A 22574-nucleotide genomic window follows, 5' to 3' on the forward strand; every position below is an offset into this window, starting at 1 on the left:
GGTATCTAATGATAGGACACTTCTATATAATAACAGGATACTTCACTGGTTGTTTGGATTTGAAATCTGGTAAGTACAAATTACAAGTTCATTTCTTAGGTTTCCTAAATAATGTCAGCTATAAGTACTATATAATTCACAGGGCATATAATTATTCCATAGTTACATGGTGTTTACCAATCAATTATTGAGTCATTTTATGTGTTCATTGTTGGTGTTTATTTCCCAAAGTACATCCAACCGCATTAGGAGCACTTATATTTTAATTAAAGGAAGAGCACATGGCAGAACTATCACCCTCTATCCATACTGACTTGGTGAGAAAAAAGCACTAAATATTAAGAAAAATAGTTTCATTAAAATTCTATAACAAGTGTTGTAGTTTCTTTCTTTCTTTTTCTCTAGATTGGTCAGTTAGAGGATGGGAGATCCTGGAGTCTCCTCTGAATTAGTTTTTAGTCTGTATAGGTGAGAGGAGCTTGTATAGTTGGGATGTGCTTATTACATATGGGCTCTGGTCTTTGTTCATTATGGGATGTGTGGAGAAGTGAGTCTTCTCTGTTTCCAATGTTGAGTTACTGTTTTTCAAGGTGGAATAAAGAAAACAGCAATTTTTCTTCACAACTGTAAAAGTATATCGCTTCTCAACAAATAAAGGGAGAGTTTACTTTATTCTTCAGTAGTTCTCTGGAACCAAAGTCAACGTTCCATCATTTGAATTACAAACATTTTAGCTAATCAGTTATTTATTTATTTTTTTTGGTCAAATTTAGTTTGTTCTTTGTTTCAAGTTTTTATATAAATTCTAGTTAGTTAACATATAGTGTAATATTGGTTTCAGGAGTAGAATTTAGTGATTAATCACTTCCATGTAGCACCCAGGATTTATCACAGGTGTCCTCCTTAATACATCACCCATTTAGCCCATCCCACTTCTACTTTCCCTCCATCAACCCTCGGTTTGTTCTCTATAGTTAAGGGTGTCTTATGGTTTGTCTTCCTCTCTCTATTTTTTCTCTATTCCTTCCCCTATGTTCATCTGTTTTGTTTCTTGAATTCTACATATAACTGAAATCATATGGTATTTGTTTTTCTTGAACTTATTTCGCTAAGCATAACACACTCTAGCTCCATCCACATTGTTGCAAATTGCAAGAGTTCATTCTTTTGATGGCTGAGTAATATTCCATTTTGTCTTCTTCATCCAGTCATGGTCAATGGACATTTGGGCTCTTTCCATAATTTGGCTATCGTTGACAATGCTGCTATAAAGTGCATGTGCCTTTTTGAATGAGTATTTTTGTATCCTTTGGTATAAATACCTAGTAGTGCAATTGCTGGGTCATAGGGTAATTCTATTTTTAACTTTTTGAGGAACCTCCATACTGTTTTCCAGATTGGCTGCACCAGTTTGCATTCATACTAACAGTTCAAGAGGGTCTCCTTTCTCCACATCCTTGCCAGCATCTGTCACTTCCTGTGTTGTTAATTTCAGCCATTGTGACAGGTGTGAGGCAGTATCTCTGAAGTTTTGATTTGTATTTCCCTAATGATGAGTGATACTGAACTTCTTTTCATGTGTCTGTTTTAGCTGATCAGTTGTGTATTGGGACTTTGGAACAAATGAATGTATGAATTCTGTATCCACACCCATCTATCATCTTGGAGTTATTTATTTCATCTCTAAGCCTCAAATTTTTCATCTGTAAATGAGTATAATAAAGCCTCCTCTTATGTTTGTAGGTAATGCCCAGTAGATAGTTGCTTTTTGTTCTTATTTAAATCTCTCATATGCTTTAGTTTCTATCAATAAGTGGGAACATTATATTGTAAAATGGATTGATAGAGCCACATGTTTTCCAAATCCATTACTTTGATATCTAGAATTCAAAATAGAGGCTTTCCAACACTGGCCTTTGGCATCCTCAGGAAAGGGCAAGAATTTTAAAGATAAGAACATCATCTAGATGCACTGACTGCTTGGACTTTAGTAACAGGAATCACTGATTCAATGTGTCCCTTTCTACACTTCACAGCTTGTTTGTGTGTTTATATTTCCTCTGAGATCTGTTACCTATTTGCTTGTGTCGAGAAATCAGAAATATTGGAGATTATTGTTCAAAACTTATTTTCTATGGAAGAAAATTTCTCTCTGAAACTCAAAATAAATGAAATATAATGAAAATTCTCTAGGGTATTTGGTTAATGAAGTGAAATGCTGCAAAACAAATGAGATGTTTTAATAACGTATTGTGATAATAAGTACTAATGACTTTTGTGGCTGCCAAGATAGTAAAGCAAAAATGATGTTATGAAAAAAGATAATCCATCTGCTGTATAAGCCACCTCCTTCCTTTTTCTCTCTCTTAAAAGAAATATCTGATGTGTTTCTTCTAGGACTATATCGAAATCAGGTAAAACCTAAATAACAGTAAGTTCTCTAAGCAGATAAGTGAATATAATTTATATAATAACACACAAGTGACATCTTTTCTGGACAAAAAAAAGCTTAAGAAATATGGTACATGATGAAGTCTCAACTCAACTGACATGCATACTAAATGACTGCAGCAGTAGAGAGAGGGAGGTAGGGGAGAAGAGAGGGAGAGAGAGGGAAGAAGAAAGAGAGAGAAAGGAAGAGGGAGAGAAAAGGGGGAGAAGCATCTTTCAGTTGCTTTATCTTTAAGTTGCTTCTAAGGATGAGTGAAAATTGACTTCAGTGGTGAAAGCCATTCTCTTGTGATTCCATAACATGGACCCAAGCATAACTACGTATGTTGTTTGGCAATGTAACAAATGACTTGATCTTATTTTTATTGTTATCAAGATGTTGCTAACACACCTGGGCCTTCTTCCTTAGCTACTGTTGTGTACAGCCTATCTTGTAGGTAGATGACACTTAAGATTGCAATATACTTTTCTTCTTCTTAAAACTTCTCTTTAAAGACTTAAAGAGTTTTGCCCATTTACACAAAGGAGAAAGTGATTGCACCAAGATCTCAGAGAGAGAAGACAAACAATGATCAATCTCTTCTTGCTGATTTAGTGGAGACTATTTGTCCCATTGTTTCCTCCAACATACTATCTCCGTATTAGGTGCAAATGAAAAAAGAGACCCACGACTACCTTACAGCTGTGTTAACATCAGAACGTGGCTGAGGAGAATGTTTTCAGCATACATGTTTCTCTGATAATATATCTAATTTCATGTAATACTCAGACACATTATGTAAATCTATTTTTGTGTTTTTTCCCAGTGTTTGAAAACACAAATAAAATCATCCTTACACTTACCAAAACAATTTAAAAGAATAGTAGAGGTAAAAATTTTTCTCTTAGATATTATTTCTTAACTTTTCACTGGTATTAGAAAAATATTGTCTGCTTATTGCTACTTTGGGTAGACTAAGAGTGCATAAGAGCTCAAGAGAGGTTTGTGTGATTATGCACTACAAAGATATCCTGATAATAAATAGATGGAGAAAGAAGTGAGCTACTTTGTAGTAGATTGAAGCAATGTATTTTGGTTTTTGGTCATGTTCATGAACTGCAGTACAGAAGACATAATGAACTCTAATAAGCCATTTCTTTGCCGCATTAGGACCTAAGCCAGTTCAGAACTCCTTTAACTGTGATTGAATGATATTTCAAACTTTTTTTGCCTGAATGCCACAGGAAAGAAGGTATACTTGCTTAAGACTTGTATTTTTAATGTATTTTGCCAGAACTTTTAAAATGTAAAGTGATTTTTCCCCTGGATCTTCAAATTATTCAAATTTCTGGGTAGCTGAAGCATATCATCCAATTTCAATGTTTTTAAAAAGACCTACCCACATCCATGGTTTATTAAAGCCCTAGATACCTTCTTATACTGAGATAGAAGTTAGTCTCCTTTATTAAATATGATTCTCTTAACTAAACATCTTTAAAAAATATATCCTCTAAACAATTGCAGTTTTGTAAACATGTTAGATACCAGGCACAAACTCAAGATATTTTCAAGTAGATCAGGAAGTATTCTCTCTAAGTGTAAGTGGAATTTATTTTAAAGACCTGGAATTAGAATAGGGGATTTCTTGTTAGTATCAAACAATTCTCTACTCAAGAATAAATTTGGCTACAATCAAACTGAGAAAGCCTCATCATTTAGAGAAAGTCTTATGCTCAATAATTTTTCAAAATAATTCCACTTTTTTTACATTTATTTGAGTGACAGAGAGAGACAGAGTGAGAATGAGGGAGGGGCAGAGAGAGAAGGAGACATAGAATCTGAAGCAAGATCCAGGCTCTGAGCTAGCTGTCAGTACAGAGCCCGATGCGAGGCTTGAACCCACAAACTGTGAGATCATGATCTGAGCTGAAGTAGGATGCTCAACCGACTGAACCACCCAGGCTCCCCTAATACCACTTTTTTAAAGTAAGCATTTTCAAGAATCTTACATGTAAAATATTTTATTTTAGATGCTTACTTTCCAAAACTTTTGCCTGTAGTCGGTGGACAGAATTATTCTTTTATAAATGAGGAACTATAAGTATGGGATCTTCAGTTTTGTCTACAGGATTGAAAGAATGAATCATCACTGAAAATCTCTCCTTAATCTATTATTCTGTTCTGTTTGTAAAGAAATAATTAGGTACAAGTGGGGAAATGGGAACTCTTAGTGAGTAATACATTTCATAACTCTACATTCATGGTTGCATTAGATTTCATTTCAATTCCCTCCTAAGATCTGGTACTTGTATTCACCATTCCATGAATTACTTACCCAATGAAACTCAATAATATTGAAGCTAGTTTCAAGTTCCTTCAGCTTAAGCCACATCTTTTCAATATTTCTAAGGACATGTTCACTAATACAATAAAAAAAGCCATATTTGAATATGTAAAAAACCTTAAGGAATTCACCTAGCTTATCCTTTTCTTATTGATACCAAACCTCATAAATTCCTCCACAAACTATGGATTTCAAACAGAAGGTTTTTCAACCTTCCTGGGAAAGTTACTCCAATATTTAACAGCCTTTACTGTAATGATGCTTTTATTTTTATTTTGTTTATGATTAACATTCAATTTTGGTACAAGTGGAACTCACTTTCCCTTCCTGTCATTATAATAACATGGAAAACTGGTCATCAAATGATTTTAAAACAGTAGTAAGAAATGTTACAATGAATAAAACATTATGGATATTAAATTTTTAAAATGGGAATTTGACTTGTTTTGAGAAATATGTAGCCCAAAATTGAAACTTATGCCATCTCTAGCAAATTATAGACAATAGATGACATATACATGATAAATAAATGATCAACTTAATGCAAGATATATTTTTTGATGGAATGTTCTTATATTTCCTTGGTTCAAAAATTATTGCACTGGGGATCCTGTGTCTCTCACTTATCATGCCGCAAATTTTGGCAGGCATGACTGATAGTCTTAAATGCACACCAGTGTAGACATATGCCTTAACTCCCAAACAGCTATCTAAAGAGAGATACACTCGCTTTATGTGTAGACATAGATTATGTACACAAGTCTTCAAAATGTATTTTTTAATTTAAATTTGAACATGAGTGTGTCTCATGTTTTAGCAATTCACTTCTAACAAACTAATGACAGCTACTGTAGAGATCAGGTTCAGAAAGAATGCTGACAAGGTGATCAGAAATTTCTATACAGACAATTGCTAAATTTTTCCTTGTATCCATTCTATAATGCATCTAACAGACCAATGAAGCAAACATATCAAAGTGAACAGAAACTTTCCTTTTCTATTTAAACTGCCCATCAAAGAGCACTGTAAATACTTAGGTTTCAAAGACCTTGCCTACATTCAGGATTTATGAAAAATAACAGTAAACTGGGAATGGACAGAGGTTGACAAAGCAAGCTATGAGTCAAAAGAACACCAATTTTCAGGAAAGGAAGAGGTTAATGAATGTGTAGCTATAGAGAGTGCTCTAGGTTCTAACAGTTGATCTATCTGAAACTATGATATGCCACAGATAAGCAAAATATGGGAACACTTGAGGCAGATAATGAAAAGTTGACTTTTTGGAGGCTGAACCAATAGCATTATTCTCTTGCATCATTGATATTGAGATAATTTGCTATGGATGGCGTTGATGTAAATAAAAATTAAGAAATGGAGAATCTTTTCCTTCCTGGGTCTGTCTGGATGGCATTGACATCAGGAAGATATTAATGACATAGGCAAGCCTGGTTATTGTTAGTATTCCTTTCTTCAACATTTTTTTAACATTTAAAAAAATTAAATGATTGTTTTGAAGAGGTGAGCAATTCTGCTCCTACATCCGCTTTAGTAAAAATGTATATGTCAAACTATCCTCAGCATTGCAAGCATGTATGTGTTATAGCTAAAATAATATAGATGCAAAATTGGTAAAGGTTTCCTTCTTTAGAGTAGCTTACCATTTAGAGAAATTGGCAAGGAAGACATTAATGTTTAGCTGGCACTGACAAAATTGTTTTCTCTAAGGTCATCCAAGATGCTGTGATGCATAGTAAACAACATTTTCATAACTCAGTTAGAATTAAGCAATTACAAAATCGTGACTGTTCTTATATTTAGTTTTAAACACTCCTTCACTTGATTATTTATATCTTCATTTTGTAGAAGTGTTCACCAATGAGCACTTGAAAGCCGTCTCCTGGACTTCCTCTTTGTCCCAGATAAGGCCACCAGTTCTTGGACATCCAAACAGCAGAATCATTCCTGCCACTTTAAAAAATCCAGGTTTCAAGGCTTTACTTTAGACCTACCAAATATGAATCTCCAAACTTTTTAATAAGATCCACACAAAAATCAGTGCATGGTCCTGATGGAGAAGCACCGATCTAAACCAACCTTTACCACGATTATATCTAATTTATAATTCAATGGATCTCACTTCTTTTTCTTATATTCACATATATATGAATTTTCTAGCTGCTCATGCAGTCCTCAACTTGCCTACATGCCGTCTGTCTTGGATGACTGATATGTACCTCAAACTTCACATGGTCCAAACAGGACTTTCTACCCCATAATGTGCCTTTTTCTCCTTAGGCTCTTCCCATTTGGATAAATGAGGGGACACCTATAAAAGTCACTTAAGTATCCTCCATCCTCCAAAACATTTCAAACAAGAAGAAAGAAACAAGAAAATTTTTGAACCATCATTAATTCTGCTTTTTTCCCCTTACTCCAGCAATATTTAATCCATCAACAAACCCTAACAGCTCTCTTCTACTATTTTTCAAATATATCTACATCTCTTCACCTCTATTGCCACCATGTGGTGCAAACAATTGCTGTTTGTCTCTGCTGCATTATAGCAAAGGCTCTAATGTCATTCCTCTGCTTCTACCCTGACTAAACTTACTGTAACCATCAGCCATGAGGTCTTTAAAACTGTCTGTTACATCATGTTATTCCCACTCAGAACACTCCACTTGAACCAGAATAAATATCAAATGTCACTGCTCCACGTGATTTGGTCCTTGTCTCTGCATTCTCATTTCTTAGCACTCAACTCCTAACTCACAATGGTTCAGCCCAGCTTCCACTGGCCTTGTTTCTCTTCTAACATGCCAAGCTTGTTCCCCAGTTGGGTCATTTTCACTACTGCTTTCTTCTGCTTGAAAAGCTCTGCATGTGTTTTCATGAGGCTAGTTTCTTTGGATCAAGTCTCAACTCAAATGGCCTCTTCCCAAAGGCCTTTCTTAATTTCCCCATCCAAATTAGCCACCTACTGAAGTCACGCTGCACTACATGGCTATTTCTTGTCAGCTCACAAAGTTCTCAAGAGGAAAAACAAAATAGCCCCTTCCTTCACCATGTGCAACCTGCTCATACTGCCTTTTCCTCCTCCTTTTATTACCAAATTCCAGAAGGAAGGAGTCCTACTCAGTGCCTGTTAATATCTGAAGACACTTAATTTGGCTTGTGGCCAGTATCTGATCCAATTGCTACCAGTGCATACTGAACCGACCCACCCAGTGACCTGTTTTCAGTCTTCATCCTACTTTATATCTTTACAGTACTTGACACCATCTTCTTGAATTCTTCCTTACTTCCTAGTAGAGTGAGGTAGTAGAAATCCTGTCATGCCTTCAGTGGTCTCCAACAACAAAACAATTTTCTGTCCTATATAATTTTTCAATGTCCCACAGTCATTTATAGGCGAAAATGAAATTTACTTACTGAGCCTCAATGCTGGGTTTTACATATAGACAGATATTGACTTCTGTAATTTTAATATTCATGAAAATATCCAGGAATTTAGCTACCATGTAAACTGAGAGATAATGAACTAGTTCAGTTTGGACCTTCATTAACAATTGTTTACTATTTCAGGAAATTACATCTTCAATGATAACAGGTCTTGTAGTATGTGTGTACTGTGTGTATACATCATGGCTGTGCCAGTCTACATTTGTTGTTATCATGGTCATGAGATTTCTAGGTATGTGTAAATGTTAATATATGCATGTATATACATATCTACCTGCATATATGGATGTATACACATAAAAACCTATATAAGCACATACATATTCAACTCTATGTTAAGATAAAAATAGAAGATAAACCGATAATATTCAGTTTAACATTGAATTTATTCCTCAAATATGAACTTTATCATTATAACTAAGTACAAGCATCTGATAACTTAATTATATCATTTAACATAGACATATCTGAAGCATTTGGTTATTCAACTAGGTATTTTATGAACAGTTCTTTTATTTCTTCTTTATAATAAGGGTGGGCATTATGTATTATATTTGTGAAATTATCTGTATACAAAGGCTATCTATCTATCACTCTTATTTACCAATCATAAAAGGGGGCATTATAAAACATTTCTTATATTGGTTCTGATAAGACTGGGAACTAACACTTTCTAGCTCTGTGCTTCTAATGGGCCACTCCCTCTAACTCGCTTGATTATCCTAACCTCTCTACCTGAAAAATTTCTACTGGCAATCAAGAACTCTCCCTTCCATGCTCACATGTCCCCCTGGACATAACACTATGAAAGCATTGATCAGATAGTACCCTTCTGCTTATCTGCTGCTCTCCATTCTAGACTGCAGGCTCTTAGACAGCAGAATCTTGTCTTACTGTTTGTTTGTTTGTTTTTTATAAATACAAGGTCTAAGATGTTGGCACACAGTTTGTTCTCAATAAATGCTTATAGAATGAATGAACCCACCTGAACAGAGGCTACCATAATACTTTCTGGGAACGGTGAAATGAATTAAGTCAATTCTCATTCAAATTTGTAAACAAATTACATGCAACTCTAACTGGTAAAGCAGATGAAATCGAGCCAATCCTTACTAGTGAAGGTGGACGGCTCTGAGTCTTAACAGTGTGTCTTCATGTCAACTCTTTTTTTTTAAATTTTTTTAAAACTTATTTTTGAGAGAGAGTTAGAGACAGGATGAACAGGGGAGGGTCAGAGAGAGAGGGAGACACAGAATCCGAAGACAGGCTCCAGGCTCTGATCTAGCTGTCAGCACAGGGCCCAATGCGGGGCTCGAACCCACGAACCGTGAGATCATGATCTGAACTGAAGTTGGATGCTTAACCGACTGAGCCACCCAGGCGCCCCTCTTCATGTCAACTCTTGAGGGCCTCTGAACTTGGGCCAACTCTCTTAGGCACCTCCATGATACTCCAGTTTGAAAAACATTGCAGTGGATAATTCTCATCAGAGTCACCTCTAGCTTAATGATTTTAGGATTTGTCACTGAATTTGGGGTCAAAAATCCCAAAAAGTTTTTTTTTATTCAAAACTCATATGATGAAACTTCCCAAATTAGTTCCTTTGAATATAAGATCTATTTTCTCTGAAAGCATTTTTCTTCTTTTCTTTTGCAAGAAACAAAAATAGATGCTGGATATTTTTAATCCTCTTATTACATGACATTATATACTTTTGGAAAAGTATCATTCTGAAATATCACTATGTACTAAAAAACCTGATTAAGAGTCCCATTATAGTTATATAATATAGTTTGTATAAAAGAAGTATCTTCTTTATTACTCTTGAAAAATGTATGAAGTAGTGCAATCCATCCTTGGTCTTACTATTAACTCTTATAGCTGACTCAGCCCAATAGCTAACACCCTTACCCCCTTTCCAGACCCACCTCTGCACTTGCTATCTTTGATGCCCACATACTTCCCTCACAATATGCCCCATGTTCCTGTGCTTTGCAATCCAGTAACTCTCCTCAAAATATTTTCTCTCACATTTCTTCAGTATTCCTAGAGGCAACTAGCTAATCTAATAACTACTATACGACCATAGATACTCAATAAGTATTTGTAGAATAAATGACTAATTATAGTATTTATGTATTACTGTGGTAATGTGCAAGCTTAAAGGAAGACTTTCATTAAGAAACAGAGACTTTAATCCAAAGGTATGGGAAGAAGAGAAGTAATCTTTGGCAAGCACATACTATGTACCTAGTACTGCGTTAATCTTTTCATATATGTTGCTTTATTTTAAAAATCGTAAGAACCTACGTTTCACCATTTTACAGAAAATAAATAAAATCTTAATGAGCCAAGTATCTTGCCAAAATACAGCAAGAAAATGGCAAAAAGGAAAATCAAACCCAGGTCTGTATAAGTCCAAAGCCAGAGCTCTCCATATATCAGATCACATCTTTAAAAAATGAGCACTGGGTGTTATGTGGAAACTAATTTGACAATAAACTATTTGTAAAAAAAAAAAAAATGAGGAATAGCTTTGGGAATATGGGGGAAGTGGAGAACTGGCATTGCTTTCTTTGAGGCAAACTTTACTTTTTCCTTGATGCTATATGGGAAAGGTGGTCCGGAGACCATTTTTTTCCAGAGACTTTTTCATCCTATACTAATGTGAATCACAAACATTTTCTCTTGTTTCAGCTCTCTTAAAGTCTTGCCTAAAATAGTGATTATCTAAGTTGCATATGTTAACTTTATTGTTTTCAAGTGAGATAGTAATGAAATTAAACAAATCAAATGTTGCATCCTAGAAATCCTACATTAATGGTCATAATTAGCATATCCAAATACTCACTGGTTTAATTATTATTGTTTAAATCTCATCAGTAAAGCAACTACCCCTAATGATCCTATTTACTTATCTATTTGTTCATCCATTCTTGTATTTCACCAAGTTGAAATTTAGTTTCCTGTTGGTGTACATATTTTAAAGTTTGAAAGAGTGAGATTATATTCTATTATTTATCAATAAGAACTTATTTGGTATAAGTACTTGAATCACCCATTGTAAGAAACTCATAAAGATAATTATCTATAAAGAAGTATTTCACTTTCTTGCCTCTTACTTACAACCAAAGTTAGGAGTATCTGACATGAAAAATTTGACTAGTTTAAGAGCAGCTAACTTTCTTTGAGTATTTTTCTCAGAGTTTCACATGCATTATCTCATTAGATCCTCAACCTAATAATAAAGCGATAAAACAATATAACAGGGGAGGTAATATCATCATCCTTACAGAGGAGAAGTGTCAGGCTTGAGGCCTGTGTGAGGTTTGTAGAATCCAGGAAGAATATATTGCTCCATTGCCTTGCTCTTAACTGTCCAGCGTTTGACAGGTAGGGTCTGTAGGAAAGAATTTACTTCTAAAGCAATTGTTCCTCTTGGCAGAGGAGGATTCCTTACTTGGTCTGGGAGCAAACATCTGCAGGAGGCATTTTTGATATTTGATATCCTCTTGAAAAAAAAGAAAAGATGCGGTTTACCCTGAATTTTAAAAACTCAACACCCTGAGGTCATCTTTTTTTAAAAGTTTATTTATTTATTTACTTTGAGAGAGAGAGAGAGAGAGAATGACTTGCAGAGGGGAGGGGGAGAGAGGAAGAGGGAAAGGGTGAGGGAGAGGGAGGGAGGGAGGGAAGGAGGGAGAGAGAGAAAATGACCTGGGGAGGGGAGGGGGAGAGAGGGAGAGGGAGAGGGAGAGAGAGAGAGAGAGAGAGAGAGAGAGAGAATCCCAAACTGCCAGCATGGGGCCTGAGGCAGGGCTTGAACTCACAAACCGTGAGATCATGACCTGAGCTAAAATCTAGAGTCTGATGCTTAGCCAACTGAACCACTCAAGGGCCCCCACACTGAGGTGATCTTTCTCAAGAATTCCTTTCACATCTTCTGTAAATCCTTCCATGATAGAATCTAGGAAACTTATTTATAATAAAAATTAAAGGCAATTAAGTGGAGGGGACATTAAGAGAACTTAACTTCTGTTGTATCAAAGAACCTTTTGAGAATCTGCTTAACATTATGGACTCTATCCAGAAAATGCACTGTACATGTACTGGTCAGATCACCTTCAAGTTTCCAACTTTATAAGATACTGGGAACGCAAGAAGTATTTTCCAACCTAGATATTATTTAAGAGAAAGAGTTTTGAACAAGACATTTCAGAAGATGCCTCTTCTACATAATTTGAGCATAAACCAAGTTCTGACTGTCTCCAACTGCAATTATGAGTTAAGAAAGAACGAGATTTTTCTACCCATGAAGTTAACATGTAGAGATTTTACGCCGTGGAAATGTGTTTGTTATGTGCTATGAAACACTTTTCCTAAAGTTTGTTTTGTTGATTAAAAGAGAAATAGTCTTTAGTATCTCTTAGCAGAAATAGAGAGAACTGTGAATTATTTGCAGCGGCAAAACTGTTCCATTGCATTTTATAGTATTTCCAATGAAACGAATTTCATCTCTGAGATATAGGACGTTTGTAAAGCAACCACTTGTGGGTGTTTTTGCACTTAAGACAGTCACTTTTGTAACTGTGATCTTACAGAAAATAAGATTCTTTTTTTTATAATATTTTTTAATTTATTTCTAGAAGAGAGAGAGAAAGAGAGACAGTGTGAGCAGGGGAGGGTCAGAGAGAGAGGGAGTCACAGACTGAAACAGGCTCCAGGCTCTGAGCTGGCAGTCAGCACAGAGCCCGACGCGGGGCTCGAACCCACGAACTGTGAGATCATGACCTAAGCGAAAGTCGGACGCTTAACCGACTAAGCCAACCAGGCGCCCCCAGAAAATAAGATTCTTAAGCAGCTCTTACCTCATCAGAACCCGATCCAAAAATCAGCAAGTCAAAAGGAATTGCTGCAACCATGTCGATCAGGAACCAGCCTTTGAAGTAATGTATTGCTATTTTGGCCGGATCACTTACCACTTCTTCATTCTGATTTACATATGTTGTTCGGAAGTTTATTAGAATATCTATGATGAACATAATATCCACAATCAAGTCCACCACATTCAAAGGGCTACAAGAATAGCCACATTCTCGTCTCTTCTGTTCTTCTCTGTCGTTGAGGAGAAAGGCTGCAGAGTAGGGCGTGAATATAGCAGTGTATATGACCAACAGCAGAATAAGCCAGTCCCAGACTGCCTTGAAGGGGCTGTAGTGCAGGATTGTAAACTTATTGATGCGTGGTGTCTGCAGTTTATATTCTGGAAGGACATCTGCTCCTAAAGAGAGAACCTGAACACAGAAGAGAAAATTACACACTATATAAAAATGTCATCATTTAATCTCTTAACCTATAAAAATATTGAGGTGATTATACATCTAAATCTATTAGGAAGAATGCATGTAATTGTGAAGTATGTAAGAAAAACACGTACATTTAAAGGAACCCATATAACTCCCCACTACGTTGTATATTTGATCCCAGAAAACTCCATTGGTATTTCTTGTTTTTTTCTTTTTTAAACGTTTATTTATTATTGAGAGACAGAGAGAGATAGAGCATGTGCATGGGAGGGGCAGAGAGAGAGGGAGACACAGAATCTGAAGCAGGCTCCAGGCTTTGAGCTGTCACCACAGAGCCCAACGTGGGGCTCGAATTCAAGAAATGCGAGATCATGACCTGAACCTAAGTCGAACGCTTAACCGACTGAGCCATTCAGGTGCCCCTCCATTGGTATTTCTTGATAAATATGATATGATAAATTTCTTCATAAATATGATTTTCACTGAAAAGTAATGGATACTGCCACTCAGATAGCAAGGAATGGTTACTGGTTCCTTTGGAACATATATACTCAGAAATAAAAATGCATAGCTGTTTTTAGGAAATCATGATCAGAATGATATATGAGTAATTCAGTTTTCAAGCCTTAGAAAGGATTGTCTGTAATGAATAGAAACAGCCCACTTGGATCCAAATTAATATTTAATTCACATATATTTAATTTATAATTAAGCCTTGATAAATTAAACTCAACTCATGGAAATCTTTAATTACAACTTTTCCACCTACAATTTGTTTTTAACCTTAGGGGAAAAAAAAAAACCCAAAAAGCACATGAGATTAAAACAAACACAAAAGAATCTTTTTCCTAAAAGGTTGAGAGAATATTTTATAACCTTGGACAAATGTACTGTCACCCAAGCTCCTCTATCTCATTTAGAGAATCATGAAAAGCCAATGGTACAAGGAGATGTTCAGAATATGGATCTGGAAATGTTGTAAGATTATTATCACCAAGGGGTACTTAAGCCCTGAGATTTGTTCTACATAACAAAACATTGGGTAAAACAAAATAGCTCATCATTTAGAGTCTCAGTAGATCTGAAAAAATGAGAGCTCAATTTGAATCACAACCGAGTAGAAAAGTTCAAGAATTGATAATTAAAATTTTTTTTAAATGTTTATTTATTTTTGAGAGAGAAAGGGACCGAATGTGAGTGGGGGAAGGGCAGAGAGAAGGGAGACACAGAATCCAAAGCAAGCTCCAGGCCCTGAGCTGTCAGGACAGAGCCTGACATGGGGCTTGAACTCACAGACTGAGAGATTGTGACCTGAGCTGAGGTCAGATGCTTAACCAACTGAGCCACCCAGGTGCCCCCATGAGCTGGTTATTGTAGACTAAGTTTCAAGAACAAAGGTCGAAACAAAAAGGTTATCTAGTTACCTAGAAAATTAATTAGCCTGATTATATGGATTTACAAAAATTAAAATTTTTGATGACTCCACAAATGACAAATAGAGACATGTTTTAGGGGAGCGGTGGGTTATAATCTTCTGTTATGAATATCTCACATACATGCAGTGGCCCTATTTCAGAGTTAATTTCACTAAATACATTTTCTTAGGCTAGATTCTTGTAAATACAGCTAATACATTCTCAGTTTTGCACCATGAACCTCGGGCAATCCCTTACTGGTTAGTCAAAGAGTGTTATTTCCGTGTTCTTGATAATTCTATCCCTGTAGGTTTTAACTTGATTATAACAATATCTGAGGAAAATTTCATTTTTAAATCTTATTTTCATTGTGGTATCTCATCTCATCTTTTTTCTTCACATATAGTTACCATTCTTATTTTAAGAATATTTTTGAGAAGTATAATAACAACCACAAGGGAGGTACAACATGATTCTTAAGTATATCAGAAGAGTTCAGTTAAAATAGGCAAAGATTTTTTAAGACAACAGCTAAACTGATTTAACTCAGTTTAAGAAAATAATAATAAATAAATAATGATAATAATGAACTTAACCATTTTTTCAGTCCAGAGTAAATCTGAACAGGAAACAGGGCTTTATGTTAAGCTATTATGAGAAAGGACAGGAATTAATTATTGGTAAAAAAAGAAATCTAGAAAAAAAGTGATTTCATTGTTTCTGAAAGACTAAAAATCTTAAGAGCCCAAGATCTCCATCTTGATCTTGAGAAATATGTTTGAAAAATCTGTCAGTTGATGAGTGCAAACTGATAAGACTCTAATCCTCTAATAGTATAGAAAATAAGCCTATAACATTTTTGTCTGGAAAGAATGATTAAGGTCTCATTATATAATATCCCTTTCTAAAAAAAAAAAAATGAAAAGAAAAGAAAGAAAGGAAGAAAGAAAGGAAGATTCAGAGTTTAGGAGGTAAAACCCCAAACCTTATTTTGTTTCTCAAAGTCATCTAAAACATGGACCTATTCTATCTTTTCAGTCCCCTCTCTCAGTAGATTACCTTATGCACTCTGATAAGACTTGGATAAAATTTTTGAACTGTGGAGATCTTACCAAATCCCTAAATTTACAAATCTCTCTCATTAAAAAAGGGCATATAATTATTCAAAGAGAATGCCAAAAGAATTGATTTTTAATGAGAAGGATATTTGTCTGAGTTTTTCCCTGCTTAAGTGACATGCCCCTGATACCAACCTCCCACACAGGGCAGTTTGAATGCTTGTTTCAGCAGAAGTCTAAGTTAGAAGGCATTCAACACAATGGAGCATCCCCTGAGAAGTGAAAACTGTGGATGGAGCCCTTTCCATCCCCCACATGCAAGCATTCCTTTAACAGTTAGATAACCACTGTGCTAAGGGCTGGAGATTGAAAAATGGGGAAGATACTGTCCTTGACATCACAGAGTATATGTTCTACTGGGAGAAAAAGACATGCAGGAAAATGGGAGCCCTGCGGGGGTTCCCCTTGGTTCATTATTGGGGTTGGCAGTGGTGCTGATGAAAGGGGTCTCCATGGAAGACTTTGAGGGAAGGATGTCTCTTGAACTGAGACTTCAAGTGGGAAGAAGAAAAGAATGCAACTGGGGAATGAGGATATTGTCAAGGGAAGAATATTACAGGTAGAGGAAACAGAATGAACAAAGGTAGGGAAGCACAAAATGATGTGTTGTGTGTTGAGGAATTAAAAGCTGCCTTACGCTGCTGATGGATAAAAGGCAAGGGAAACTGGTGGGGATGGCAGTGGAGAGAGACAGTGATAGGCTGTGGCGGATCTAATGTATTAGGGATCTCTGGCTTTCTCCTATAGGTCAGAGTTTCTCACACTTGAATAAAATACAGACTCCTTTTAAGGAGAAGATACTCATTGCAGAATCTCCATGGTAATTGATATTATTTTTATCTATAATGTTAAGGAAATACATGCAAAAATAAAGCAAAGCTAAAACGTCTTATGTTTATATCTCTTAATATGATTGTTGTGGGTTGAACTGTGATTCCCAGAAAGGCATGCTGAAGTCCTAATCACCAGTACCTGTGAATGTGACCTTAGTTGAAAATAGCGTTCTTGTAGATGTAATCAAGGGAAGATGAAGTCATAGTGGATTGGGGTAGACCTTGATGCAATAACTGTTATCCTTATAAAAAGAGGAAAATTTGGGAACAGAGACACAAAGAAACATAGGGATGATGCCATGTGACAATGGAGGAAAATATCACTGCAAGCCAAGGAGCACAAGGATTGGTGGTAGCCCCCAGGACCTGGAAAAGAAGCATGGCACATATTTTCTCCCAGAGCCCCGAGGAGGAACCAACCTTGTCAACATCTTGATTTTGAAATCTGAGCCCCTAGAATTGTGAGAGAATAACTTCTGTTGTTTTAAGAAATCCATTTTGTGGTGTTTTGCTATGGCAGCTCTAGAATACTAATACAATGACAAAAAATGACAATAAATGAATTACAACATATTTGCAAGCCAGTGAATTCAAACTATCATCACTAATGGAATATTTGACATATCTGTAAATCAAAAATTATTGACACTTGGCTACTGTGTGGGGTTTGATCTAATAGGTAAAATATTTTTCTCTATTATTAACCTCAATGCCTTTATATCAAGTATGTTGACAAAATACTTCAAAGATTAGGGGTCTGGGTGGCTCAGTCAACTGTCTGACTCTTGGTTTCAGCTCAGGTCATAATTTCATGGTTGTGAGATTGAGCCTAACATTGTGCGCCACGCTGACAGCAAGAGCCTGCTTGGGATTCTCTTTCTCTCTCTCTCTCTCTCCCTCCCTCCCTCAATATAAATAAATAAACAAAAAATGCTTCAAAGATTTTACTGCTATTTTCAGGTAATCTGATCTAACTCTTAATTCAAATTTTGCTCCTACTAGGCTTCAAAAGCCCATTTAAATTGTGTTCCTTGACACTATATAAAAGTCTTTGTTTACTTGAAGTTCAGTTTTGCTTTAGGGCATTATTGAATTTTAAGTTCAGCGATTATCTAATCAAATGATTTTTGGAATTGGCTTCAGAGTTAATCCATTTGTTATATTTCAATATACCTATTGATAGCAAACCACTAAAATTTGTTAAATATAGGAAGTGTGTCCTGACAATGCATTTGCAGTAATTGATATGGTACCAAATTATATGGTATAAATTCTTTTGATTTCTACATGGGTATGCCTGTATTACATAATCATTCAATTCTCTCATGAATTCTACTAGCCAATCACCTCAAAACTTATTTATAGAGCATATTTGCACCATGAGGTCTCATTATAAATCCAAATGTGGTCATAGGCACCAAAGTCAGGTAGCACTTTTGTTATTAAGTGATTATCTTACTGAGTCAGATTATTTTGTTGTTTTGAGCTTTCACCAACATACACAAATTTTTAAGATTTTCTGGAAGAACTTATGGCCCTTTGATAATATTCTTTTCTGTGAATATTGGTTTGAGAATTGTTAAAAGTTACCAGACAGAGAAGGCAAGGTGACCAAATCTAGTTTTAGATTAAAGCATCTGTTTCTCTGTGGTTTCAATGAGTTTTATTATAGCCAATCATAGTGATACAGATCTATGAATGATAACCCATTTATGGAATAAGGCAAAGAGCTCTAGACTTTATTTTATTTTCAAATTTTATTTAAATTCTAGTTAGTTAATATATAGTGTAATATTGGTTTCAGGAGTAGAATTTAGTGATTCATCACTTACACGTGACTTCAGTGCTCAACACAAGTGCCTTTCTTCATCCTTATTGCCCTTTTAGCCCTTCTCCCAGCCACCTCTCCTTCATCAGCCCTCAGTTTGTTCTCTATAGTTAAGAGTCTCTTATGGTTTGCTTTCCTCTTTTTCCTCCCTTTCCTCTATGTTCATCTGTTTTATTTCTTAAATTTCACATATAAGTGAAATCATATGGTATTTGTCTTTCTCTGACTGACTTATTCTGCTCAGCATAATAGACTGTAGCTCCATCTATGTTGTTGCAAATGACAAGATTTCATGCTTTTGATGGAGTAATATTCCACTGTGGATATATATATATATATACACATTATATATACACACACACACATCTCTCACATATATATATGTGGATATATATGTATATATGTGTGGATATATCCACATATATATACATCCACACATATATACATATATATACACACACATATAGCTCACATCTATCTATCTGTCTATCTATCTATCATCTATCTATCATCTGTCTATATCACATCTTCTTTATCCATTCATTAGTTGATGGACATTTGAAGAGCCCTAGACTTTAAATGTGAAGACCTGGGTTTTAATTCCAGATACATTTTTTTCTCATAAGTAATTTAATCTCTCTAGATGTAGTGTTTTTTTTTGTTTTGTCTTGTTTTTTTGTTTTTTGTTTTTTTTTAGTTTGTGTGATAGAGATAGAATCTTTGCTCGAATCACCTCTCTATACAGAGCTACGATATCACATTAGGTGATTTCCATAAAAGTGGCTCACAAGATGGAAAGTATTCACAGAAAGTAATTTCATTATTTTTTAGAATTCTAGGGTTACTTATTTAAATCAACTATAACCAAAACATTTATGGACCAATTGGAGAAAGATGAACACTGACTGGACATTTATACTATTCAGGAAATGTTCAATTATCTAGTCACTAGAACAAACTAAACCAAAACATAATGGCTTCTTATTCATGATTCTATGGATGAGAAATTTAGGCTGGGCTCAGTTGGGCCACTCTTCTGCACCCTAACAGTGTCATTTGGGGTCAGTCAATGATGTTTAATTGGTGGTTGAGCTGGTGTAGAGAATCCAGAAAGTCTTCACTGATATTTCTAGCACCTTGGTGGGGATAGTTGTAAGGCTGGTCTCATGAAATATGTTGACACAGCTGGGTCTCTCTTTTTCCAGATAAATATAGATAAATATAATCTAAAGACATATATTGATTTATCTATATAGAGAGAGACTTTGTATATATATACAGTTTTTAGAGAAACTATGTTTACATAGAGTTATGTAGAGAAATATATAGTATAAAGATCGTACATATATGTGTGTGTAAAACATATATATGTATATATACATAGAGAGACATTTACATATACATAGAGAGAGATACAGTTTTTATAAAAATTATATATAATTTCTACATATAGTCCCTTTTCATGGCACTTTTCCTTATGGTCTCTGCAGCAGGGTAGTAAGACATCTATGTGGAGGTTCAGTACTCCCAAGGGAGAAATAGAAACATCCACTCCTCTTAAAGTCAAGGTCTAGGTATAGTACAGCATCATTTTTGCCATATTCTATTGACCAAAGCTGTCACAGGCCAGCCTAGATTCAAGAATATGGGAGAGTAGCCTTTACTTTTTGATAGAAGAATAGCATATGTGCAGAAGGGAAGGAATAAATTATGATCATCATGATCATGAAAACGAGCTGTCAAAGGTATTATTGACAACTGTTTTTAGATGTGATAATATTGTAGCTATTTTTTAATAGTATTTACTTTTTAGGGGTACATAGTGAAATACTTATGGATAAAGCACATTTGGGAGTTTGCTTTAATATATGGAATAACTGGGGCTTTAATATATGGAATAACATTCCAAGACCCCTAGTGGATTCCTGAAACTACAGATGGTACTGAACTCAATACACACACACACACACACACACACACACACACACACATACATATATATTATATAATGTTTTTTCTTATACATACACACTTAGGATAAAGTTTAAGTTTAATTTATAAATTAGGAACAATAAGAGATCAACAAGAGTAACTAACAATAAAATAGAACAATTATAACAATATGCTGTAATGATAGTTATGTGAATATGGTCTCTCTCTTTCCCCAAATATCTTGTTGTAGTCTACTGACTTTCTTCTAATGAGATAATAAAATGTCTATGTGATTAGATGAAGTGAGATGTATGATACAGGCATTGTGACATAACATTAGGCTACCATTGATCTTTTGTGATAATCAGACAGAGGATCATCTGCTTCCAAATTATGGTTGACCATGAGTAACTGAAACTGCAGAAAGCAAAGCCGCAGATAATGGGGGATGATTGTAAGCCATAGAGAAGGAATGGAAGGCAGAGAGAAAGTCTGGTTATATGCAGAGACATTAGCCATATGCTGTTTCTGAAATTAGGGGATGGGCATATAGTACTCTTTTTATTTTCATAATATGTCTACATTTTGTCACAATAACAAAAATTTACAAAAAAAAAAAAAAAAACGGATTTAGAAATCCTGCCAGAAAAGCCTAAGGTAATTTGAGGATGTAGTTTCCTGATGGAAAAAAAGAACTGGGTCTGCACAAATCACAAGGGCTCACTCCTATCAGAATTGAGTTGGTTCCTTGTTGGGTAAGCTTGGATTGCTGTTTTTTACAACAGAATGTTTAATTTGCTCTCTGCACATCTCATTCATATTATGTTGACCTCCATCCAGCCACACAGACTACACACAATGCCAACTTCGCCAACCTTGAAATGTTTGCCTTTAAAGTCCCATCGAATTGGTGGCTCAGACAGATCATGTTACAAGAAGATAGCTGCTAAGTCTGCAGATGCTCTTTCCTCTGAGTATACTTGGCTACATCGCTCATTAAGTTAGATTAAAATACAGCCACTTCTCAGAGACTCATTGGGTTAGACCTCTTCTTGAAATACTTTTACTTTATTAACATTTCATATTCAAACTTCCAGCTTTCATTCTGGATTGGCATATGTATGCTTTTGCATCTTTCCTCCTTAAAGCTGCCACTAAATGCAATATTTACGTTAGTTATTGTTATTTTGGTAAACATTTGCATTACATAATCCTTTTATAATCCATTTTTAGGAAATAATTGGTCTTTCTTGAGAAATCAAATGGTTTAATGTCTTTTTTGTTTAAAAAACATGACAATAAGGGTTCTTTCATTAATTATAGTTTCCATTTGCCTTCTTGCAGAAAACTATGAGTTTAAAATTTCAGTACAGGGGCGCCTGGGAAGCTTGTTTAGTTAAGCCTCTGGCTCTTTATTTTGGCTTAGGTCGTGATCTCAAGGTTTGTGAGTTGGGGCCCTGTGTCAGCTCTGCGCCATCTCTGTCTCTCTCTCCTTCTCTCTCTGCCCTTCTCTCTCTTTCTCAGGAAGAATAATATAATAATATAATGTCACTTCATGCTTCTTTGGGAATAGGATATATATATATATATATATATATATAAATTATAAGTCACAAGTAAGTTAATACTAATCATGAAAGTGCTTTAGAGCCATTATGTTGGAAATGAAATAGAAGGCAGGCAAATAATTTGTTTTAAAACCGTGAATAGGATTCTAAGGTGCCAATGATTGAACAGACACAGGCTGCTACACAATCTAGTACGTTCCCTTAAGACAGCCAACTTCTCCCACACATTTGAGAAATAACATACTTTAGAAATATAAAACATGATTAATTGAACTATTATAAGGAGTTTCTTTTTAAGAGTGAAACAAAAAAGAAGGGGGGAAAAGCCCCCTCACTA

General features: G+C 35.3%; 1 protein-coding gene across 1 annotated transcript in view; it reads right to left on the reverse strand.

The window, feature by feature from the left end:
* Positions 1-22574, reverse strand: part of KCNH7 (potassium voltage-gated channel subfamily H member 7) — a 153202-nt gene that overhangs the window by 60992 nt on the left and 69636 nt on the right. Inside the window, exon 7 of the mRNA XM_039253434.1 lies at positions 13106-13531. Coding sequence (XP_039109365.1) covers positions 13106-13531 — 426 coding nt within the window. The remainder of the gene's footprint in view (positions 1-13105; positions 13532-22574) is intronic.

Source organism: Hyaena hyaena, unplaced genomic scaffold (assembly GCF_003009895.1).
Source record: "Hyaena hyaena isolate Hyena2069 unplaced genomic scaffold, ASM300989v1 scaffold_450, whole genome shotgun sequence".
NCBI lineage: Eukaryota > Metazoa > Chordata > Mammalia > Carnivora > Hyaenidae > Hyaena > Hyaena hyaena.